The sequence below is a fragment of the Lampris incognitus genome, chromosome 3 (genome assembly GCF_029633865.1).
Source record: "Lampris incognitus isolate fLamInc1 chromosome 3, fLamInc1.hap2, whole genome shotgun sequence".
Classification (NCBI taxonomy): Eukaryota; Metazoa; Chordata; class Actinopteri; order Lampriformes; family Lampridae; genus Lampris; species Lampris incognitus.
Window position 1 is genome coordinate 56,001,317 of NC_079213.1, and position 24,904 is coordinate 56,026,220.

The 24,904-nt window shown below is 43.8% G+C and overlaps 1 protein-coding gene across 2 annotated transcripts in view; it reads left to right on the plus strand.

Moving 5' to 3' along the window:
* st3gal3a (ST3 beta-galactoside alpha-2,3-sialyltransferase 3a) overlaps nucleotides 1–24,904 on the plus strand; it is a 121,905-nt gene that overhangs the window by 12,891 nt on the left and 84,110 nt on the right. For both annotated transcript variants that reach the window (XM_056276100.1, XM_056276101.1), the window contains exons 3-4: nucleotides 13,061–13,103; nucleotides 16,421–16,513. In XM_056276100.1, coding sequence (XP_056132075.1) covers nucleotides 13,061–13,103; nucleotides 16,421–16,513 — 136 coding nt within the window. The remainder of the gene's footprint in view (nucleotides 1–13,060; nucleotides 13,104–16,420; nucleotides 16,514–24,904) is intronic.

Genomic DNA, 24,904 nt, shown 5'->3' on the forward strand with positions numbered 1-24,904 from the left:
ATGAAAGCGAATCCCCACAGCTAGTGGAAAGCCTGTCCACAAGGAGGCAGCAAAGGGGAGAACAACACCATATTAATCCCCATGGTTTCGGAATGAGAATCTCAACAAGCACATATGGATGGTTGTGATGCTTAGGTGTTCACATACTTTTGACCATCTACCCACCTAAATGCTACCACCACTTTTTGACAGATGGGGGCGCTAACCTAACATGACATTTACTTCACTCATTCATTTTCTATGCCTGCTTAATACAGTCAGTGAGGCAGGGGGTTGGAGCATATATATATATATATATATATATATATATATATATATATATATATATATATATACACACACACACACACACACATACATATATATATATATATATATCCCAGCAGGCAGAAGGCAGGGAGACATGTGAACAGTGGCTGGTCCATGAGAAGACCACATGCCACACATCCAACAGCAGACACGCAGTTTCTCTTCAACTAGCTCTGCAGAGAAGTGCATAAAGACAATTCAGAGTGAGATTGACAGAACATTATTTACCACCCAGCTATGTTCTTACCCATGTGCCTTGAATGTTGTGCTGCATATTGAATGTTGAGCTGTTTACCAGTCCGGGGGCATTTCTTGCCTTCACCCCAATGTCTGCTGGGATAGGTTCTAGTCACTCGGGACCCTGAACTGGCTAGGACATGTCCATGGTTGATGTAATTATTCCAGCTTAATATTCACGTGTGTGTGTGTGTGTGTGGGGGGGGGGGTCGATACAGAAGAAGCTTCATAAAAAGGCATTGGTTCTAAACTGAGTCCCAGTGAAATATAGAGCTATCCCAGCACACATTCCTTACCCTCAGTGGCTGCACAGGGAGGATGTTCAGTAGGAGGATGGTGGCACGGACTTGCGTTTGCGGCGGCTTCACCCGGTGCCGCCTATGTAGTGTCTTTGTCCACATCTACGTCTAAGTTTGTGTCATCGTATGAATTTTTATTTTGATCATCGATTTTGATTGGCTGGGAGAGCTGGCACTGGATTGGCTGGGTGAGCTTGGTCTGCTGTGTCCTGTGGGCCTGAGAGGGAGACACCAAGGGCGGTCTGACAGGACGTGGGGCAGGCTGGGCTAACTGCTAGCCCACGGCCCTGTCCGAGAGGAAACATCGAGGCGGTCTGGCGGCGGTCTGGCCTAGCATCGACTGTGCAGTGTTTTTTTCTGTGTCTGTTGTCGTGTGGAGTGCAGGGAGGAGTGTCGAGGGTGTCTGGCTGGAGAGCTGCGTTGGGTTGGCTGGGGAAGCCTGGTCTGCTGCGTCCGATGGGCCCAGGGACTATGGCCCTGCCTGGAGCTGCGCTTGGGGGGGAGGCACCGAGGGCGGTCTGGCGGGGCTCGGAGGTGGGGCAGGCTGGGCTGGCTGCTGGCCCGTGTAGGCCGGCGGTTCTGACGGTTGTGCTGGCTGGCGTTTATTGTCTGGACGGTGGAGTTTTGGACTGTGTTATTGTTGTTGTTTTTTTCCTCTCTGTTTTTGTATGTTTTTGGTGGTGTTGTTTCTGGAGGTTTTTGGATGTGTGTTTTTGTGTTGCACTGCTGTGAGCTGGGGGAAACAGAATTTCGTTATTTTTGTGTATGTAGTACATAAGATGAAATGACAAATAAATTGTTCCTGATTCCTGCAGCTGTTTGGGAGAGCCAGCAGTTCCCGCTGCCTTGCTGCATGCTGGTGAGGGTGCTGAAGGCCTTTTGTCCTGGTGTGAGTTGTAAGCACTGCGCATGTTGCTGCTCAACACTGGTGGTGGGTGACAAGGAGCCTCCAGGACAGCAGCAACGCTCAGTGCGGCTCATCACACTATGCAGAGGTGTTGGTCACTAAAGCACTAGCGCAGTGCTACACTGAAGTGTTTAAGCTAACACGTACATGTGCATCTGAAAACTGGACCACTTGATGCCCTCAAATGCAAAGATGTGTTCCAAATAGTAACTTGTCCAGTATTTTGTTGAATTTATAGCTACTATACCTACTGACTTGAATGGTGAATGGCCATTTGTAAGGAATGCCTTGCTGACCACCTTCTTCTTCTTCAAGAAGGTGGTTCACCCAGGGCGAGGCTTGGCCATTGCACTCTGGTTGTGCTGACTCCAGGGCGACACGGTGGCACAGTGGTTCGCGTGGTCGCCTCACAGGCTCGAGCCCCGGGGTAGTCCAACCTTGGGGGTCGTCCCGGGTCGTCCTCTGTGTGGAGTTTGCATGTTCTCCCCATGTCTGTGTGGATTTCCTCCGGGTGCTCCGGTTTCCTCCCACAGTCCAAAGACATGTAGGTCAGATGAATCGGCCATACTAAATTGTCCCTAGGTGTGTGTGTGTGTGTGTGTGTGTGTGTGTGTGTGTGTGTGTGTCGGCCCTGTGATGGCCTGGCGGCCTGTCCAGGGTGTCTCCCCACCTGCCACCCAATGACTGCTGGGATAGGCTCCAGCATCCCTGCGACCCTGAGCAGGATAAGCGGTTCGGCTAATGGATGGATGGCCTTGCTGACATGAGGTGCTGAAAGTCACTTAACCCCTCACCCAAAAACAAACAAAACAAGACAAAACTTTGTTTTTGGCCCCTCAAACACTGGTCATAGGATGAAAAAATACAGGTAGTTTTTTTTTCTCCAAATGGGCACAGTCTGTTTTCAGTCAGACCATGTATATCTTTGTCTGGCAACGCAGACCAGGTCCTCCATGCTTTTGTCTTTTCACACCTATGCTGGTTTTAGCTTCTGTGGCCTCTCTTTATTTTATTTAATTTAATTTATTTTATTTTTTGTAAACAAATATACACCAGGGCAGTAATTTACTACCAGCATGCCTTCAGTTCAAAAACTATTATTAATGATGTACTACCTCTTTAAACGTATTTGTAGAGAATGAGCTTCATGTTATGTTTTATCATCCTCATCCCTGTGACTTGACTACTGCTTTATGTTGTTTTGTTTTGACGTCATTTGTTTCTTCAAGCTATTTTGAAAAAGTGCTAATAAATAAGTTAATTATAATGATAATTTGCATTTCCAGAGATTTGAGTTAACACCCTCCCTGGATATTGGGGATGTGTCATATTCACTTCCAATAAAGCTCGAGCTCAGATGTACAATTCCACACAATGTTCTTCTATCTTAACAGCATGGATAACACTGTTGGGATTATTGACTTCATCTTTCCAAGGATCTACTACTACTACTACTACCACTACCACTACTACTACTACTACTACTATTACAGCTACTACTACGACTACTACTACTACAACTAGTACTAGTACTATTACTACTACCACTACTACTACGACTACTACTACTACTACTACTATTACTATTACTACTACTACTATTACTGCTACTACTACGACTACTACTACTAGTACTACTACAACTACTACTTCCGGCTGCTCCCGTTAGGAGTTGCCACGGCGGATCATCCGTTTCCATCTCTTCCTGTCATCTGCATCTTCCTCTGTCACACCAGCCACCTGCATGTCCTCCCTCACCACATCCATAAGCCTCCTCTTTGGCCTTCCTCTTCTCCTCTTCCCTGGCAGCTCCATATTCAACATCCTTCTCCCAGTATACCCAGCATCTCTCTTCCACACATGTCCAACAATCTCAATCGTGTCTCTCTTGCTTTGTCTCCAAACCGTCCAACCTGAGCAGTCCCTCTAATATACTCGTTCCTAATCCTGTCCTTTTTTTCCCCTCCCAAAGAAAATCTTAGCATCTTGTTCTTTCCAGGGATATTTGGCAAAAATGATTGGGCCATAGCCCACCTCCTGGCAAGTGAGAGCTTCCTTTGTAAGATCTTTCTTGTGTGGAAATGACTCATGATCCATTGCGTGGCTCTCAGTTGAGGTTATTCAGGAGATGTTCTGATAGCAGTCCACAGTGGAAGGGTCAGTATGGGAGCACATAGCTACAAGTGGTGACATGTCGGTCGACTGCTGTGAAATACACATTTCATGAGCTCATCTCTCATGGGTGAGACATGGAACAGCTTCATTATGCAGGACAGCTTGTTTTCCTCCTCAGCTTTGTCAGCTCCAACTCCGTTCTGTGAAAATACACATTTCACAGCAGAAAATTAGCTTTTACCTCAGGCATATCAGCATTTGTTAGCAATTTAGGGGAGATGTTTGGTCATTGCTTGCCACAGATGGTGAATTAGCTCAAAGTTCATAAAAGGGGTAGAGCTGCTGATGCTGGAGAATGACCGAGCTACTGCCAGTCTGAAGGCCGGCTTGTTTTCAGAATGGACCATTATGTACAATCCAAGCAGAGACTTGTTGATTAATGTCCTCTGGGAGTTGTTTTTTGTTGTTTTTTTTGTTCTTTTTCTTTTGTTTTTTCAAATTTTGGCAGAAGGAAGAGAGAAGTTTTTTTCCCGACAATTTAGCTGTAATCCTTTCAAATAAATCCTGTAAGCACATTTGTTTTCTACCCGTTTTGATATTGTGCGCACAAGCTGTGGAGCCTGTGCCTGCTCCTTCATATGGTGTGAAAGCTGTTAAAGTGTCCTTGGTGTCAGCTGTACTATAACAAGTAGACTGAAAACAATATCTTGACACTCGCCAGAAACCAGCTAGCAAGCGGCTAGCAAGACAGTAACTATGGCCCTGTTGGCTGTTTTGGTTGTTTCACTCCTATCCGACTAGTTGAACAATGTGTCAAAAGCAACATGGTTAATTTTAGCTGAACATTAGTTTATATATATATATATATATATATATATGAATAGTTGTGTAACTAGTCAAGTTTATTTGTGTAGGCGAAATTCACAAGGTAGTCAGGAATCAGGTATCAGGAACGCTTTATTTGCAATATCCAGCCCACAGCAGTGCAACACAAAGACAAAAACACACATCCAAAAACTACAAGAACACACATATCCAAACTAACACATACGTATATCCACACTAACACATATATCCAAACTAAAAAAAATAAAATAAAAAAAAACATCACTGTCACAAGTCCTAAAGGGCTTTACAATCAGTACAGTATATGTCTTATGACAGCCTGGACCCTATTCCTGAATGAGGAAAAACTCCACAAGAAAAACCTTAACAGAAAAAAAAAAATATGGGAGAAACCTCAGGAAATGCAACAGCGGAGGGATCCCCAATGACAGAAAGATGTGCAGTAGGGGTCAAATCACAAAACACACCAAAATAACAGAATTATAATTTAACGTCATAGATCATAGTCATAATCAGAATCAGAATACTTTATTCATCCCCGAGGAGAAATTGGGTCATATTACAGACACGCACACTCTAGTAAAGAAAAACTAACAAGATACAAGGTAACACCGAAATAGAAACAAATAGAAACAAGAAATAGAAATAGATTACACAGAGCAAGGTAATGCAGAATACGCACAGTTAGTAGATAAAATTTAGCAAATTTAAATGAGCTGGGTAATTTAATTGTAAAGAGGGTGCAAAGAAAATATAGTGAATCTGTGTCCATCCAAGACAACAACAGGAAGCCCACAGGTGCAGTCAGGAGCTGGTGGGACCCTACACCACAAACCAGCTGTGCTCAGGGGGGTCCTGCAGAAAGAACAGATATCACATGCACACAAGAGGCAAGGCATACTTCACCACAGCATCCACACAGAGACAGAAGACCAGAGAAGTGATGAGAGTGATGCAGAAGTTGGCATAGCTTAAACAAATAGAAATTTTAAATGAGAACAGCACAAACAATGGCATAAATTTATCTTGCTAGTTTTTAATTTTTCTCTTTACTAGAGCGTGAATGTCTGGACCCAATTTCCCCTCAGGGATGAATAAAGTATTCCGATTCTGATAAATCTCCAAGAGGGTGGGCTTGACCAAGGGAAAAAACAGGATGCATCACAAACAGGCGCCGAATTCATTAGGCGGTCGAAAAAAAGAGAGAGATGATCCATGATCTTCAGTCAGTTCATAAAGGAAGAAAATGTGTCCTTGAACACAAGAAAGTTAGAGACATAAAAAGAGAAAAGGGGACAGGTGCACAACATGGGCGCGCATGTACTCAGAGATACAAAGAGAAGGTTAGAACTGTGAGATGCATTCAGAAAGTTTAGGAACATTCTCATCATCAGGACAAGACCAAGAGATGACTGCTAAGACCTACAGTAATAAATACATTGAGACGGAGAGCCTCCTAAAACGGGATAGTTGTGACAAAGCTCAGAAGGAAGTCAAACTACCAAAGAAATAAAACTACTAAGAGTCTACAGAGTCAGATTCTCTGATGGTGGCTGGGAGACTCTTCCAAAGAAAGGGGTTGCGGTAGGAGACACTCATGCAGCCTGCAGCCTTCTGTTTAATTCTGGGGACAGAGGAGGCCTGACCTTAGAGAGCGGAGGGCATGAGAAGGTACATCTAAGATCTGACAGATATGAGGGGGAAGCCCAGTAAGTATTTTATAGGCTAAAAGCAGCACGTTAAAGTCAGCTCTAGGATGGATGGCGAGCTGCTGAAGGGAGGCTAGAATTGATGTAATCATGGGCGTAGCAACCATTGAAAATGTGGGTGGGACAATCTAAAATGTTTAACAGAGTAGATGTCATTTCCTGTATTCTGGTGCCTTTAATAGTTTAATAGTTGTGTCTGGTTATAGTAGCATGAGAAAAATGATTATTACATTTTGTAATTTCATCCAGAGGACGAAGTGGTTGGCCCCAGATCACACATTTAAAGAGTTGATGACTAATTCAGAGCCATCTTTAATAATAACCACTCATTGTTTACAAACCCCAATTCCAATGAACTTGGGACGTTGTGTAAAACGTGAATAAAAACAGAATACAATGATTTGCAAATCCTTTTCCACCTATATTCAAGTGAATACACTACAAAGACAAGATATTTAATGTTCAAACTGATAAACTTTATTGTTTTTTTGCAAATATTCACTCATTTTGAATTTGGTACCTGCAACACGTTCCAAAGAAGCTGAGACAGGGGCAACAAAAGATTGGGAAAGTTGAGGAATTCTCAAAAAACACCTGTTTGGAACATTCCACAGGTGAACAGGTTAACTGGAAACAGGTGAGTGTCATGATTGGGTATAAAAGGAGCATCCCTGAAAGGCTCAGACGTTCACAAGCAAGGACGGGGTGAGGTTCACCACTTTGTGAACAACTGCGTGAGCAAATAGTCCAACAGTTTAAGAACAACGTTTCTCAGCGTACAACTGCAAGGAATTTAGGGATTTCATCATCTCCAGTCTATAATATCATCACAAGATTCAGAGAATCCGAAGAAATCTCTGCACATAAGCGGCAAGGCCCAAAACCAACATTGAATGCCCGTGACCTTCGACCCCTCAGGCGGCACTGCATTAAAAACCAACATCATTGTGTAAAGGATATTACCACGTGGGCTCAGGAGCACTTGGGAAAACCATCGTCAGTTAACACAGTTGGTCGCTACATCTACAAGTGCAAGTTAAAACTCTACCATGCAAAGTGAAAGCCATATATCAACACCACCCAGAAACGCCGCCGGCTTCTCTGGCCCGAGCTCATCTGGGATGAACTGACGCAAAGTGGACAAGTGTGCTGTGGTCTGACGAGTCCACATTTCACATTGTTTTTGGAAATCATGGACATTGTGTCCTCTGGGCTAAAGAGGAAAAGGACCATCCAGATTGTTATCAGCACAAAGTTCAGAAGCCAGCATCTGTGATGGTATGGGGGGGTGTTAGTGCCCATGGCATCATGGATAAGTTGCACATCTGTGAAGGCACCATTAATGCTGAAAGGTACGTACAGGTTTTGGAGCAACTTACTATGCTGCCATCCAAGCGACGTCTTTTTCAGGGACGTCCCTGCTTATTTCAGCAAGACAATGCCAAGCCACATTCTGCACGTGTTACAACAGCGGGGCTTCGTAGTAAAAGAGTGCGGGTACTGGACTGGCCTGCCTGCAGTCCAGACCGGTCTCCCATTGAAAATGTGTGGCGCATTATGAAGCGCAAAATACGACAACGGAGACCCCGGACTGTTGAGCAACTGAAGTCGTACATCAAGCAAGGATGGGAAAGAATTCCACCTACAAAGCTTCAACAATTAGTGTCCTCAGTTCCCAAACGCTTATTGAGTGTTGTTAAAAGGAAAGGTGGTGTAACACAGTGGTGAACATGCCCCTGTCCCAGCTTCTTTGGAACGTGTTGCAGGCATTAAATTCAAAATGAGTGAACATTTGCATCTTCTCGCTATTTTGCCAACACTAATGTTGATGTTGGCTAGCATTGGTGCTTCTTAAGTCATTTACTGCTCCCTCTACACAGCAACACTGCTGAGATCGTCAGTCACTTGTTTTTTCAGGAATCAGGAATACTTTGTCATTTCACCTCATGTACTTGTGCACATGAAGTGAAAGGAAATGCCGTTTCCCCGGCCCACAGCAGTGCAACATACAGACAAAAACACATTCAAGGACTACAAGAACACACATATCCAAACTAACACATATATTCAAACTAAGAAAAAAAATTACTGTGCAAGGGAACAATGTCAGCCAGGATAACCGTCGGAACCGCCGGTCTGCATGGGCTAGCAGTTAGCCTAGCCTGCCCTGTCAGACCGCCCTCAGTGTTACCTCCTCGGGTGCAGCTCCGGGCAAGGCTGCGGTCCCTTGGCCCACAACGCAACAGACCAAGCTCTAGCAGCCGATCCAGCACCAGCTTTCCCAGCCATCAAACGAAGACAAAAAATTTAGACGCAGACATGGACAAAGACACTGCATGGACGGTACTGGGTGAGGCCGTCGCAAATGTGAATTCGCTCCGCCATCTTCCCACACCGCGTGCAGCAGCATATGTAAATATATGAATAGACAAACTATGTAAGAAGTGGTGTTGTGATTTGTGAAGTAGGGATCAGAAGAAAAGTGCAGGGCTTGAAATGGAACACCACTCTCACGTCAAATACCTTTTAATCTCATCACTGCCAACATGTTTTTGCAGTGTACATTAATTATATTTATACTCAAGGGAAACAGGTTCTAAATGAGCAAACGTTTATAGTGAATTTAACCTGATTTATTTTACCTTTTATGTTTTAATTTTTGACATGAGTTCAGCACTCTCAAGACCACATGCAGTTTTCAATGAAGTAATAATTGTACCTATAACTCCCCTCACAGAGTCACGTGTGTAGAGTAGAATATTCTTAGTTTGAGATGGATTTAGTTATTGTGTCTCATGGTCTCCTGCAGCCCCTGGCCCTGGACGTGTCCCGGGTGGAGCTCGCAGATCAAACCGATAAACTGCAGACTGGCACGGTGCTCGGGTTAAGTACCAGATGCAAGACTGAGGAAAATGCAGACCTGTGTTGTGATAAAATCAGCATGCTCGCTAGTTACCAGCTAGCTTGTCAGCCGCTTTCAGGGCTGCCCTAATAAGCTCAGGGATAAAACGTTAATACATTTTTCACAGTGTGAAAAATTACCTGGCAGGCAAGGATAAGTTATTAAAATATCCAATGACACCACATAGCATGTTCTCTGTGGGGGAAGGTGAGCTCAGACATGAGCAGAACTAACCAGCTGCCGTCAGTTCGTATCCGAATAATGAAACGGAGAAAGCGGAAAAGCCAAAGCGACTTCAGTGTGCAGAACTATCCAGCTTTTTTTTTTTGGGACCCCCCCCCCCTCCTTTTTCTCCCTGGTTGTATCTGGCCAATTACTCCACTCTTTCGAGCCATCCCGGTCTCTGCTGCACCCCCTCTGCTGATCCGGGGAGGGCTGCAGACTACCACATGTCTCCTCCCATACATGTGGAGTCACCAGCCGCTTCTTTTCACCTGACAGTGAGGAGTTTCACCAGGGGGATGTAGCGCGTGGGGGGATCACGCTATTCTCCCCAGTTCCCCCTCCCCTCCAAACAGGCGCCCCGACCGACCAGAGGAGGCGCTAGTGCAACGACCAGGACACATACCCACATCCAGCTTCCCACCTGCAGACACGGCCAGTTGTGTCTGTAGGGACCCCTGTCCAAGCCGGAGGTAACACAGGGATTCAAACCGGCGATCCCTGTGTTGGTGGGCAGCACCCCCGACCAAGCTAGAGGTAACACGGAGATTCAAACCGGCGATCCACGTGTTGATAGGCAACGAAATAGGCCACCCGGACGCCCTCAGAACTATCCAGCTTTTATCCATCCATCTATCTATTATCCAAACCGCTTATCCTCTCAGGGTCGTGGAGCTATCCAGCCTTTATCTGCTCCCTAACTACACCATCTTTGCTGCATCTTACACACACACACACACACACACACACACACACACACACACACACACACACACACACAATGTTCTTTTCTAGATAGTGTCAGGTCAACTTGTAGTGTGTTCCTGTCATAAGATGTCATTTCAAGTCAGACTTGGTCGCATTCGTGTGAGGGTTGTCTTCGAGGCTGCAAATCCACAGACTGACAGTCAAAACATTACATTACAGTCATTTAGCAAACGCTTTTATCCAAAGTGACTTAAAATAAGTGCATTTAACGTAGGAAATCAGGAGAACTACTAGTCATCAGAGGTCATAAGTGCATCTAAACAAGCATCTAAGAGCAAAACCAGTGCTCAAGTAAAAGTGCAAGAAAGAGTTTTTTTTTTTTAATGAGTGAATACAATAAGTGCTAAGAACAAGTAACAGGGTAGTAGTTCTTGAAGAGGTGAGTTTTCAACCTGCTCCGAAAGATGGGCAGCGACTCCGCTGTCCTGACATCAGTGGGGAGTTCATTCCACCACTGTTGGGCCAGGACAGAACAGAGCCGTGACTGGGTCGATCGGCAGCAAGGGCCTCTGAGCGACAGGGCAACCAGGCGTCCCAAGGCAGCAGAGCGAAGTGGTCTGGCGGGGGTGTAGGGCTTGACCATGGCCTGGAGATAGGAAGGAGCTGTTCCTTTCACTGCTTTGTAAGCTAACACCAGAGTCTTAAACTGGATGCGAGCAGCTACCGGGAGCCAGTGTGGGGACATGAGAAGGGGAGTTGTGTGGGAGAACTTAGGGCGGTTGAACTTATGGCGGTTGAACGCCAGATGAGTTGCAGCTTTCTGAACAAGCTCCGGAGGTCTGATGGCTGACGCCGGGGCGCCAGCAAGGAGGGAGATGCCGTGGTCCAGCCGGGAGATGACCAGAGCCTGGAGAGTATTTCCATTTCAGGGAGATTAGCAGGCCAGTACTATCACCCCGCCTCCCAGCTCTGGGAGTGTGAGAAAAAGAGTACACATCAGAAAGAGCTGCATGTGTGGTAGCGTTTTCTGGCATGATCCAGGTCTCAGAGCAAGAAAGTTGAGGGAGAGCAAGGATGTGTAGCCTGAGATAAACTCAGCTTTCGGCACCGCAGACTGGCAATTCCAGAGCCCTCCTGTCACCACTTGCTCAACATGAGTGGAGAGACTCGGATAGATGAGATTGGTAGGGTCACAGCGGCTAGGAGTGACCCAATGTCTATGCCAGCCCCGGGAAGAGGAAAGGACAGGAATGCGAAGGAAAAAAATAGTCTATACTAGGTACACAAAACACAGATGACTGACCGGATCTAAAAAGAGCAGTCCGTGCTTGACGAAGTCTTGGCTTGAAAAAGTCGCGCTTGCCTTTGTTCACTCTAGCCTTCATTCAACCTAGGCTTGTTTGCCTGCCGCTTCCAAGTAGCAGCAGTGATTTAAAGAAGACTGATTGCTAATTGTCTGCCATGAGTGCAGGCCACACCCTGGCCATTTAACACCCAATTGGCCAAAGAGGTACACTAAAAATAGGCTTATTGTCCAGAAACTGGACACTTGGTTATCCTTTTAGCTTTTCAATATATTCCTTGGTAACTTGCTGTTTGCAGTTTTAATAGTATTGTGTGAGGTTTGATAGAGTTTTACATAAGTCAAAACAGCTGGGCAACAAGAAATATTTAAGGGCACACTAGGTGAAAAACAGCTACAGCTAGAATAACTAAAAAAGACAAGCAAGTAAATAGAATAAGACAGCTACAGCTAGAATAAGATCCCACTAGGAACCAGCAGCACATGTATAGAGAAAATGACTAATACTCAAGCAGCTGGAATAAGACTAGTAGCTACTTGTTAAGCAAGAAAGATGATACTTACTCTGTTCTAGATGAACCAGCAATTCAGAATCACTCCAGAAGTTAAAATGCACCCTGGATTGAAACTGAATCAGGCCAGACTTATAAATCCCTGTGATGTCCTGGCCACACCCTGGCCACTTAACACCCAATTGGCCAGAGGTACACTGAACATAGGCCTATTGCCCAGAAACTGTTTACTTATGTAAAACTCTATCAAACCTCACACAATACTATTAAAACTGCAAACAGCGAGTTACCAAGGAATATATTTATAAGCTAAAAGGAAAACTAAGTCAAACAGCTATGCAACAATAAATATTTATGGACACACTAGGTGAAAAAAAGCTACAACCGGAATAAGTAAATAAGACAAGTAAGTAAATAGAATAAGACAGCTACAGCTAGAATAAGATCTCACTAGGAACCAGCAGAAGATGTATAGAGAAAAGGACTAATACTCAAGCAGCTGGAATAAGACTAGTAGCAACTTGTTAAGCAAGAAAGATGATACTTACTCTGTTCTAGATGAACCAGCAATTCAGAATCACTCCGGAAGTTAAGATGCACACAAAACATTTTTATTAGGTAGATTTTTTTTAGCTTGTGCTGCATATTAATAACTTTTTGTTCCATCTTTCCCATTCAATTGACTTGAGCGCTGTGCAAAAGTCTTGTAATGGCAGCAAAAACACTGGTTTTTCAGTCTGTGTGTGTGTGTGTGTGTGTGTGTGTGTGTGTGTGTGTGTGTGTGTGTGTGTGTGTGTGTGTGTGTGTGTGTGTGTGTGTGTATTTCTCTTCTCCCGGTAGGTGAAAAAAGGGTTTGTCTCCTAGTCCAAGCACTGGAGAAGAGAAGATACATACACCTGGAGTAGATCGGCACTCCACTGAGTACTTCTACTATGTTCTTATTCCTGTCGTCCTCACCATATTTACCTATTCTGTCTTTGTCCATGTCTAGTGTACGACAGCCAAGGATTCCTGCTAACGCTGAATAGCAGTCTGTAAGTATTCCCTCTGTGAATTATACCTTTACCTGTGTATTCACATTTACCTGAGTGATTACCTTTATCTGTGTAATCACCTTTACCTGTGATCACCTTGTGTGATTGCCTTTACCTGAGTGATTACCTTTATCTGTGTGATCACCTTTATCTGTGTGATTACCTTTACCTGAGTGATTACCTTTATCTGTGTGTACATCTGTGTGCAAATCACCTTTACCTGTGTGATTACCTTTACCTGTGTGCACATCTCGGCGCTCGGACTTTTTTTTCATTTCACTGCACTTGGGACTTGTACTTGTGTGTGAGTGACAAATAAAACTCTTGAATCTTGACTCTTGAACGTTTACCTGTATGATTACCTTTACCTGTATGATTGCCTTTACCTGTGTGATCATCTTTACCTGTGTGATTGCCTTTACCTGTGTAATCACCTTTACCTGTGTGATTGCCTTTACCTGTGTAATCACCTTTACCTGTGTGTTTGCCTTTACCTGTGTAATCACCGTTACCTGTGTGTTTGCCTTTACCTGTGTAATCACATTTACCAGTGTGATTGCCTTTACCTGTGTAATCACCTTTACCTGTGTGATTGCCTTTACCTGTGTGATTGCCTTTACCTGTGTAATCACCTTTACCTGTGTATTCACCTTTACCTGTGTGATCACCTTTACCTGTGTAATCACCTTTACCTGTGATAACCTTGTGTGGTTGCCTTTACCTGTGTGATTACCTTTACCTTAGTGATTGCCTTACCTGTGTAATCACCTTTACCTGTGATCACCTTTACCTGTGTGATTACCTTTACCTGTGTAATCATCTTTACCTGTGTGATCACCTTTACCTGTGTGATTGCCTTTAACTGTGTAATCACCTTTACCTGTGTGATCTCCTTTACCTGTGTATTCACCTTTACCTGTGTGATCACCTTTACCTGTGTGATTGCCTTTACCTGTGTGATCGCCTTACCCTGTGTGTTCACCTTTACTTGTGATTGCCTTTATCTGTGTAATCACATTTACCTGTGTAATCACCTTTACCTGTGTGATCACCTTTACCTGTGTTATTGCCTTTATCTGTGTCAACACCATTACCTGTGTAATAATCTTTACTGGTGTGATTGCCTTTACCTGTGTGATCACCTTTACCTGTGTAATCATCTTTCCCTTTGTGATTGCCTTTACCTGTGTAATCACCTTTACCTGTGATCACCTTTACCTGTGTGATTACCTTTACCTGTGTAATCATCTTTACCTGTGTGATTGCCTTTACCTGTGTGATCACCTTTACCCGTGTGATTGCCTTTAACTGTGTGATCACCTTTACCTGTGTGATCTCCTTTACCTGTGTATTCACCTTTACCTGTGTGATAGCCTTTACCTGTGTGATTACCTTTACCTGTGTGATCGCCTTACCCTGTGTGTTCACCTTTACCTGTGATTGCCTTTATCTGTGTAATCACCTTTACCTGTGTGATCACCTTTACCTGTGTGATTGCCTTTACCGGTGTGATCACCTTTACCTGTGTGATTGCCTTTACCTGTGTAATCATCGTTACCTGTGTGATTGCCTTTACCTGTGTGATTACAATGACTCAAACATAATTCAAAAATATAAAATACTATATACTATAAAGTAGCTCTGACCCCCCCCCCACACACACACACACACACCAATGCAGAAGAGAAACAAAGATCATGTATCTGATAGGTATTCTGGCTGAAGTGGTTACTGATAGTAAGGAATTGAACTGGTTATTGATAGTAAGGGATTGAAGTGGTTATTGATAGTAAGGGATTGAAGTGGTTACTGATAGTAAGGGATTGAAGTGGTTACTGATAGTAAGGGATTGATGTTGTTATTGATAGTAAGGGATTGAAGTGGTTACTGATAGTTAGGGATTGATGTGGTAACTGATAGTAAGGGATTGATGTGGTTATTGATAGTAAGGGATTGAAGTGGTTACTGATAGTAAGGGATTGATGTGGTTACTGATAGTAAGGGATTGATGTGGTTATTGATAGTAAGGGATTAAAGTGGTTACTGATAGTAAGGGATTGATGTGGTTATTGATAGTAAGGGATTGAATTGGTTACTGATAGTAAGGGATTGAAGTGGTTACTGATAGTAAGGGATTGATGTGGTTATTGATAGTAAGGGATTGAAGTGGTTATTGATAGTAAGGGATTGAAGTGGTTATTGATAATAAGGGATTGAAGTGGTTATTGATAGTAAGACAGTAAACTGTCATTAATAATGAGATGTGGCTATTATTTGAGGTGCGATGCTGAGTGTTTGTCACACTATATGTTGAAATTGATATTGACTGCACAATTTGGTGCACCCCTTGTGTTCTCATTCAACTCTGCTTAAAACCATTTTGCGTCAAGGGCTGACTGTGAGATAGAGCAGACAATGACGTCTTCTGTCTGCTGGGTCTCTGTTATAGACCATTTCCTCCTGGATCCACTCCGCAGTCACAGTGCACCCCCACTTACCACTGCTGCTTCAGCAGAACCACTACTAAAGGCATTTGAATCGTACTATTTTTCATGCATTCAACAGATACAGATTAAAATTCATGCAAATTATTAAAAATGTTTGTAAATCATTAAAATTAATGTAAATTATTATATAAATAATTCAGGTGTTTTTGTAAAGTAATATATACATTCATTCATTCATTATCCAAGCCGCTTATCCCAGTTGGGGTCGCGGGATGCTGGAGTCTATCCCAGCAGTCATTGGGCTGTAATATATAAAATATATATAAATAATGTAAATATATTAATATATAATAAATGTCATAATACATATTTTTATATATATAAATGATATAAATATATATTATAAATGTTATAAATTATAAATATAATAATATAATAATATATATGTATATATGTATAAACTCATTCTACATAATTTGTTTTGCATTAAATAATTTTTAATTCTACACTTTACTAAATCAATATTGAACAAAAACAGATGCATGTTTTTGTCGATCCAAGTGACCTCAGGAAGACTGGTGGCCATCTAAGTCTGATGTTTCACCTCACAATGTTTTACAGCTGAATGACTATATTAAAACAAGTAGCTCCCTTACCCATTTACATAATAAACCGTTTACCCATTTACTTGCAAATGACCTACAATGTTTTTATCTTATCTCTGACATGGACTTTACACTATCCCAAGAAAAACTAGACTAAGTCAAGCACACATTGTGTAGCAAAAACAACTACCCCTTACTTCCGGTGACTCTTAAGATTTCCCAAACTTTACTTCATTGCTTGACATTATTTCTCTCCCTATCACAGGCCTTTGGAGCTGAAATACAAGTATGGCAATCTGAGTAAGGATGCTTGTAAGCCTGGTTTCACAACTGCCAAGATGACTGCTATTTATCCAAAGTAAGAATACACCTTCCTGTTTGTTTGCATTTCATTTTAGAGCATACTATGTAATCCTTTATTTACATTACCTGCCAGTAAAAAATACAAATAAATGCAAATGTCCAGAGTTCAGTCATCACTGTTGTTTGGATTCTGAATGCTGAACGTTTCACTGAACATGCTTTTGTTCTGCATGTTTGAGACTATGGCAGTGCTTTGACAACAAGCTTGTTCACTTTTCCCCGTCCTGCATGACCGGAGCATTCTATTCCACTCTGCGGCGGTTTCTTATCCCATGCTTCTCAGTACATGCCTTTGTAGCGTTGCCCCACAATAGAGCACAGTAAAGCGCCACAGATTATCAGTTCATCTGAGATGCAACAGATGACCCTCACTCTAGTGGGAATGATTCTCCTCATTCCAGGAAACTCCCCCTTAATGGGAAAGTGGTTTCGTTGTACAGAAGGACTACCGAGCCTCTGTGCGCTGAGCGACATCTTGAGACTGGCAGCCGTGAAGTCATAGGTGTCCTGACCCCAGACTGTTGACCCCAGACTGTTGGTCAAACGACTGGCAGAGTGAGTCATGCCCAGCTAGTGGCTGAGCAGCCCATCTATCTGTAATCCTCAGTGTTACCCCCTCACATATGCTTCTAGTTATGCTGTGATATTCCCCCTACTCAGAAATATAACATATTACCACCTAGCCATTATCACCCGGCATAAGATTCATCACCCGGTCCCTTTATCTGTTCACCCAGCCCAAATCGGTGCAACACAAAGGAAAAAAAACACATTCAAAAACTACAAGAACACACATGCTAACTAACACATATCTCTAAACTAACACATATATCCAAACTAAAAAATTAAAAAAAAATCACTGTCCAAGGGAACGAACGCCAGCCAGGATGACTGTCGGAACTGCCGGTCTGCATGGGTTAGCAGTTAGCCTAGACTACCCCACTTCTGCGTCCTGTCAGACCACCCTTAGTGTTTCCTCCTCGGGCACAGCTCCAGGCAGGGGCAATCGAGGCAAAGTTTAACACTCAAAGGACTGCTGGTGGATAATGCCACCAAAAATACTCTTAACAATATAAAAAAAGAATGGTGGGGGGGAACACTTTAAAATAAGCTTAAGATAAGTTAATGTGACTTTTGCTGGTTACCAGTTGTCCAAATGGGACACAATTCCAGTTACAGATCTGTGCAAAAAAACATGTTGATACAGATTTATTTACTGTGTTGGTCGTTGTGGGACATGAATATTTTTACCTCCTGGTTATTGCTCTGCACTGTCAAACAAATGAATAAATAAAACGTGAACACAAATGTAAGTTTACAGAATACCTTAAGCCACAGTTGAGACCATGTCCAGTATCCCGTCTGCATATGACTGTGCATTTTTTAATTATTTAGATTAACTGACACTAAAAGATAAATTTTCATATAGAATGGGTATCCGGGTAGCGTAGCAGTCTATTCCGTTGCCTACCAACACGGAGATTGCCGAATTGAATCCCCGTGTTACCTCCGGCTTGGTCAGGCGTCCTACAGACACAATTGGCCGTGTCTGCGGGTGGGAAGCTTGATGTGGGCATGTGTCCTGGTCGCTGCACTAGCACCTCCTCTGGTTGGTCAGGGCACCTGTTCGGTGGGGAGGGGGAATAGCATGATCCTCCCACGTGCTATGTCCCCTTGGTGAAACTCCTCACTGTCAGGTGAAAAGAAGCGGCTGGTGACTCCACATGTATCGGAGGAGACATGTGGTAGTCTGCAGCCCTCCCCAGATCAGCAGAGGGGCTGGAGCAACGACCGGGACGGCTCGTAAGAGTGGGGTAATTGGCCGGATACAATTGGGGAGAAAAAAAAGGGGAGGTGGCCTTACTATATTGTATTCCCCTGGATCTGCAAATAAACCTATCACAAGCACACAATCATAATGTGCTGCTGATTAGTGAAAATTGTACTTATATTGTGGCTGTTACCGCTAGGGGTGTGACAAAATATCGATGCGGCAACGCATCACGATACTTCCTCGCGCAATGTGTAATCGATTCACTGGCGTCAGAAATCAACGTTTTTGTTAAAACATGCAAGCGTTTAAATGGATTTCTCCACCTGTTACCATTTATCTTACCAAAGTCCCTATTTCAAGACTCTTCATGGTGGCGCTAATCAGATGAACGCGGGTAAAATACATGAACAAGTAGGTGAACGGAAGAAGCATGCGTGCGACCCGTGCATGAAGAAGCCCGCTCAAATGGCTGATAGCGGGAGAGAAAAGACAATCAGAGACGCACTTTTCGACTGCTGGTGACATAATCACTGTTCAGAGGATTGTGCTCACTTCTGAGCATGTTGATCAGCTGCTGTCCCTGAAGAAGAATATGCAAGTTTAGTAACTGAAACGTGTCCATGTTTACATAAAACAAGTTCGTAAGCACTGAAATGTGTCCAGGTTTACATAAAGTAATACTGGTTATGTGTTTGGAGTCAGTGGCATGCTCAGTCCTCTCTGTAGTTAAGTAATATATTTTTGTTGGGTGCTCTTTGGTCCAAGGTTAGTAGTTTCAGATGAGAAAAAGAGAACAAATCTCTCTGACCAAGGCACTCCGTGTAATTAAAATGTCTTTATTGGAACTTGGACATATCCAAAAAGGACCTAAAAATGCCCACGCTTAGCGGCTCGGGCCTTCTTCAGGCATTTTTATTACACGGAGTGCCTTGGTCAGAGAGATTTGTTCTCTTTTTCTCATCTAATACTGGTTATGCTTGTTATGCACTACAGCATGTAATTTTGCATTCATTTGTTTTTTGTTTTTGTTTTTTTTGTATTCTTTAAAGTACCTAATTTGCACAGAACTGTTCTGCTTTCTGGCAGTTTAGCCTTTTGTTTTATTTTGTTCGTCATTCTGTGAAACTGACAGTGAGTGAATATGCAGTGAATAGATACACAATTCCTGTTTTTTTGCCTTTTTAGTGGTATTTTTTCTTCAGTTACACAGATATCGTGATGTATCATAGATGAATTAACTCGCAGTGCATCGAGAATTGCAGAATATCGTGATTCAATCGTAATCGTGATTTAATCATAATCGTGGGCAAAGTATCGTGACAGTGTCATATTCGTGAGCTGAGCATATCATCCCACCTGTAGTTACCGCTGTGTAAACATTGAAGGTCTAATACTCCATTTACATGCATTACCATGTGACTGTTGTTCACAGTGTGTTATCATGTGATTTATCCACATAGTACACTTGTCAAAAAAGCTGTCACCGGTAACCAGGTGGAAATCAGATTACAGTCCCTTCCCATTTCACTCATTGTTCGTACTTAGCTACGACTGGTAAACCAGCTGTTTTTAACAGTGATGTGCAATTTGTGAAATGACACAAAAGACCAACTTACTTGCACGTGGACATGTTGAACTTTCAACAAATAGATTTGGTTACAACAGACCCCATGATGAACCGAAAGCAGGAGATGTTGAAATTCAAGATACCATACAGATTCTAGAGATTAGAGCAGGGTTCCCCAATTAGTTTTCCCCAAGGGCCAATTCATGTCATGCATGCCAAGCCAACGGCCACAATGTTTTTTTCCATTGCGCCAGCAAAAGTTGTTTTATGTGCTGATGTTGTTGTTGCTGCTATTACGATTATTATTATTATCATTATTGTTATTAGTACTAGTAGTAGTAGTACTACTAGTAGTAGTAGTGGTGGTGGTAATGGTAGTAGTAGGAGTAATAATTTAGGCCTGGGATTCTTAAAGCCTGTGTTGAGGGTGACACAAGAAAAAAAATGCATTCTTGAAACAAAATAAGTCCAAAACCAACCATCTAATAATGTACAAATTGACAAAAATAAATCAGAATCAGAATAATTTATTCATCCAGATGTTATTTCACCAATAAGTGAAAGAAGTGAGAGCAACAGGATGAGGCAAGCCTTCTGATGTCAGATCTTTGTTTTGCTGCGGCAAGCCTGAGGCACTGGCCAAGATGTGCATTGGAGAGTCTGTTTCTTTCCTGGTTCTTGATTGAGTTCATTGAAGGAAACGATGACTCATGTGTATGTGGAGGGGAAAATTGTGAGTCGGAACATTGCAGTAGCTCTCATGTTTTTGAATCGAGCTTGGGGAACCACGCTGATCCAAAAGCCACTCAACCTAACATCCTTGTGTTGTGCTTTGAGCAAACCAGATGTTCCCATCTCCAAGACCTCCATCTGAAGACTTGCTTCATCTATGGATGGTACCAGCCTCTTTACCTCTGCAGACCACTGGCCGTCAGCCAAAACCGAGAATGGCTGTCTCAGGAAGAGAAGGATGTCACCTAAGAGTTTAGGGGTGCTTTCAAATTATTCCTTGAAGTTTTCTGCCAGGCTCGTCATGAAATGCTTCATTGTTGGATCCTCCCCCATTTCGTTGTTTTGGCAATGCTCCCGCAGATGTGGAAAGTGTAACTTTCTCCCGTGAATGTCTCTCTCCAAAAGGTTCAGCTTTGACCGGAAAGCTTCAACTGCCTCGTACATGTCAGCAACAGTGTGGTTCTTGCAGATTAAGGTTATTTAGATGAGACATGATCGGTTACAATACTTTCTAAATCAGCCTAATCAGCTAAATTAAGTAAGACGACTAGTAACTAAAAATTAGACTCTAGCTCTATTAGAATAAGCACTAGTTAGTAATTATGACTAGTCACTATTTTTCACTAGTAACAATTCAATAAACACTAGTTCTTTTATTATTATATTATTATATTTATTTATTTCTATTATTGTATTATTGCCCTGTGTGATGGTCTGGCGGCCTGTCCAGGGTGTCTCCCCGCCTGCCGCCCAATGACTGCTGAGATAGGCCCCAGCATCCCCACGACCCTGAGTGCAGGATAAGCATTTTGGATAATGGATGGATGGATGGATGATGTCACACACAAAAATAACATATGCCATGATTCGAAGATACATATTAGGATGCACTGGGACACATCATCAGTTTCCTGAGAGCCTCAGGTGTTTTGGTTCTTTAAACATCATACACTCTTGCTGCTCAGACAACCCAGCCAGGGTTGATCAGGTCCTGGCTTGTGTCTCAGCAGCATTGGCCCACAGATCACTCCTTCTGATCCAAAGCCATCTGGAAGCCCTCTCTGCAGCCTCCATGGTAGACTTTATGGCTTCCCTTTTTGCAGCCCCAGTGATGCCAAGTAGAGTGTAGACTTTGCACAGTGAGTGGCCAGCAAAGCCTCCGGACCCTACTTCAATGGGCTCAAAACACGCCTTTCAGCATCTCCTCGAGCACTGATCCACCAGCTTCTGGTACTTGGGTTGCTTCAGTTCATTTGCCTTTTCCATCTGGTTGGATTGCTTCCGTTCATTTGCCTTAATGTGCCCCCCCCCCCCAAGTCGACTCGCAGCTCCCAGTCTGATACAGAGGTGAGGAGACAAGCGGCTGATCTTGACTGTGACAGAGGCTGCTCACCAGCCCTGACAAAGGCAATGTTCCTCTGTCTGCAGGCCTCTTTGTTGTTGGCCACGGCTTTGGAGATGCCCTCTGTGACTGACTTCGGCACCTGGTCATGTCGCCAGTGGTATTGGCCCTCCCCTAGGGCTGATGAGCAGCTGCTGAGGATGTGCTCGAGTGAACCTTTTTGAGGTCACTGAAGACATGATGGAGAATCATTCTTCCCCAGAGATGGAGATTTGCTGGGCTTGGCAGAGCATCATACATGGCTTGTACCATTCACTTGATCTGCTGTGGGTCTATCTGCCAGATATCTGCCCTGGATATCTTCCTCTCCAGTGCACCCTACCACATTGTCAATGCTTCCTGCTGCCGCATGCCCACCATTCTGCTGGTCCTTTCCTCCTCGACACCTGCCCACACCTCCTTCAGGACTAGATAGCGTCTGTCCTTACAATGGGCCTTATCATAGCGAGGTTGTAGGATGGCTCCCAACCCTGCCTATCCAGTTGCCACCGTTCCCACCAAAGCCCTGTGTCTCAGCTGAGACTCTGCTATCTCCAGGCCTTCATGGGCTCTCCACTTCCTGCATGTCCACACCAATAATGCCTGCTGATGCCACAAGTCCCAATAGAGCAGTGCCTCTCGTGTGCGAGAAACCCTGAACTCCTCGTCAAGTCTGCTGATAGGGAGCTGGAGTTTGTTGCTCCTTCCATACAGTGCTGCACTGTTAAGGGTGTCTGGCAGACCCAGGCATCTCCAGAGGTAGCTACTGATCTTCCTCTCCCAGGTCTCCACTGTCGACAGGGTTACATCGTAAACCAGCAGAGGCCAGAGGACTCGGGGTACGATCCCATGTTGGTAAGTCCAAGCCTTGAACGTGCCAGGTTGGCCAGACTTGTCTACTGTGGTGAGCCAAGTCTCAAGCTGCTTGATGGTTGCTTGGATTGTCGCTTTATCCCTAAGGCTACAGTCAAAGACCTTGCCCAGACTCTTGACTGATTGCTCGGTAATGGATGGGATTGCAATGCCATCTAAAAAGAAGCGAACCAGGTCCACCACTTTTCCCCTCTTCAACACCATGGCTCTGGATTTGGCTGGTTTACAATTCATCCTCGCCCAGGAGATGAGCTTCTCCAGACCCTGGATGATCCACCTACTACCAGACACTGATGATGTGGTGACAGTGAGGTTATCCAATAAAGGCTCTGATGGGGGGCTGCTGAACGCCAGACTTGGACAGAGGGCCTCTGCACTAAATTTCAGCTGCTTTGCCTTGGCATGGCAAAGGTGATGAGTGTAACTGAGATGGTACACCCAGTTATAATCCCCTTCTCAAGCCAGTACCAGTCAGATGTGTCCCCAGAAGTGACTTTGAGCCTGAAATTTCATAGTAGTTCAGGATGAGGTCCTTGATCTTCCTGGGCACATGGTGTCAGTCCAGGGTAGTCTTGATCAGCTTGTGGAGTATTGAGCCGTATGTGTTGGCAAGGTCAAGCCAAAGCACAATTCGGTCACCCTTCCCTTCGTGCGCCTCCCTGATCAGCTGGGTGACAAACTCCAGTGTGTTCTAGGCACCCTGGAACTCCAGCAATGCCACCTTTCTATACCAAATTAGCAATGTAGGCATTCTTATGGAGGAAGTCACCTTATTATCACTTAAAAACCTCTGATATTCTTGGGCTTTTTGGCTCTGCAGTCCGGATAAAAATGACACAAACTCATGGCGCAGGTCGCACACCCTCTCCAACAGACGGCCTTTGCTCACCGAGTGAACATCATTATGCAGCAAAAGATCCTTGTGTTTCACGAACATTTCCTCCAGCAATTCTCTGACAGGGTGAATGAAATTTACCGGTCTTGTCACAGTATCCATCGCCTCTTTCATTTACCCACATAGTGTAGCGCACAACACTGATTTGTGAATAATGCAATGAAATGCTAAGAGTGCTGGGTTAACAGTGGCAAGCCTGCTTACCAAGCCCTTGTGTTGTCCCACCATTGACAGAGCCCGATCAGTGACAACGCACACAATTTTGCTCACATCCAAGCCATTCTTCTCAAAGAACTGTGTTTAATTCATTAAAGATGATTTCCCCAGCTGTGCGCCCAGGCAGAGAAACCAAACAAAATAGCTCTTCCCAAAATTTTTGAACACAGATAGCTGTTCCATACCGGGTCAGTCACAGGACGAGTCTATGGCTAGTGATATTATAATAATAATAATAGTAATAGTAATAGTAAGACCATCCAAGACCTAGAACAAGAAGGCACATACAAATACCTGGGAGTGAATGAAGGGGACGGGGTACAACATGCTAAAATGAAAGAAAAGATCAGAAAGGAGTACTACTGAAGAATATGAATGGTAACAAAATCCGAACTCAATGCATCCAACTGAATGGAAGTCATCAACACCCTGGCTACACCAGCCGTAACTTACAGCTCCAACATTGTCGACTGGAAACTAGAAGAGATAAGGAAACTAGATAGAAAAACAAGAAAAATACTCACCTTAGAGAGGATGCACCACCCAAAATCAGATGTGGATAGATTGTACCTCCCCAGAAACGAGGGTGGCAGGGGTCTAATCCAACTGGAAACTGCCTACAAAACAACAACAATAGGCCTAGATACGTACCTTAACACCAAAAATGACCCTGCTCTCATGGTTGCTAGAGAGCATGAAAAACAAAACAAAAAGTACTCCATAGCTAACCAAGCTGCAATGTTCAGAAGAGAGCTCAACCTCCCTGAAACACTGCAACCTGAAATGAAGCTCCAACCATCCATGCCTGAAAAGTCAAACACAAAGCAAAGTTTCACGCCCAAGAACAAATTAAACAAAAATGGGTAGAGGGTTCGCGCCCCGGTCTCGTCAGATCCGACTATGGCCGGACTCGATGAAGCAGCAATCATTGGCAACGCTGTCTTCGGG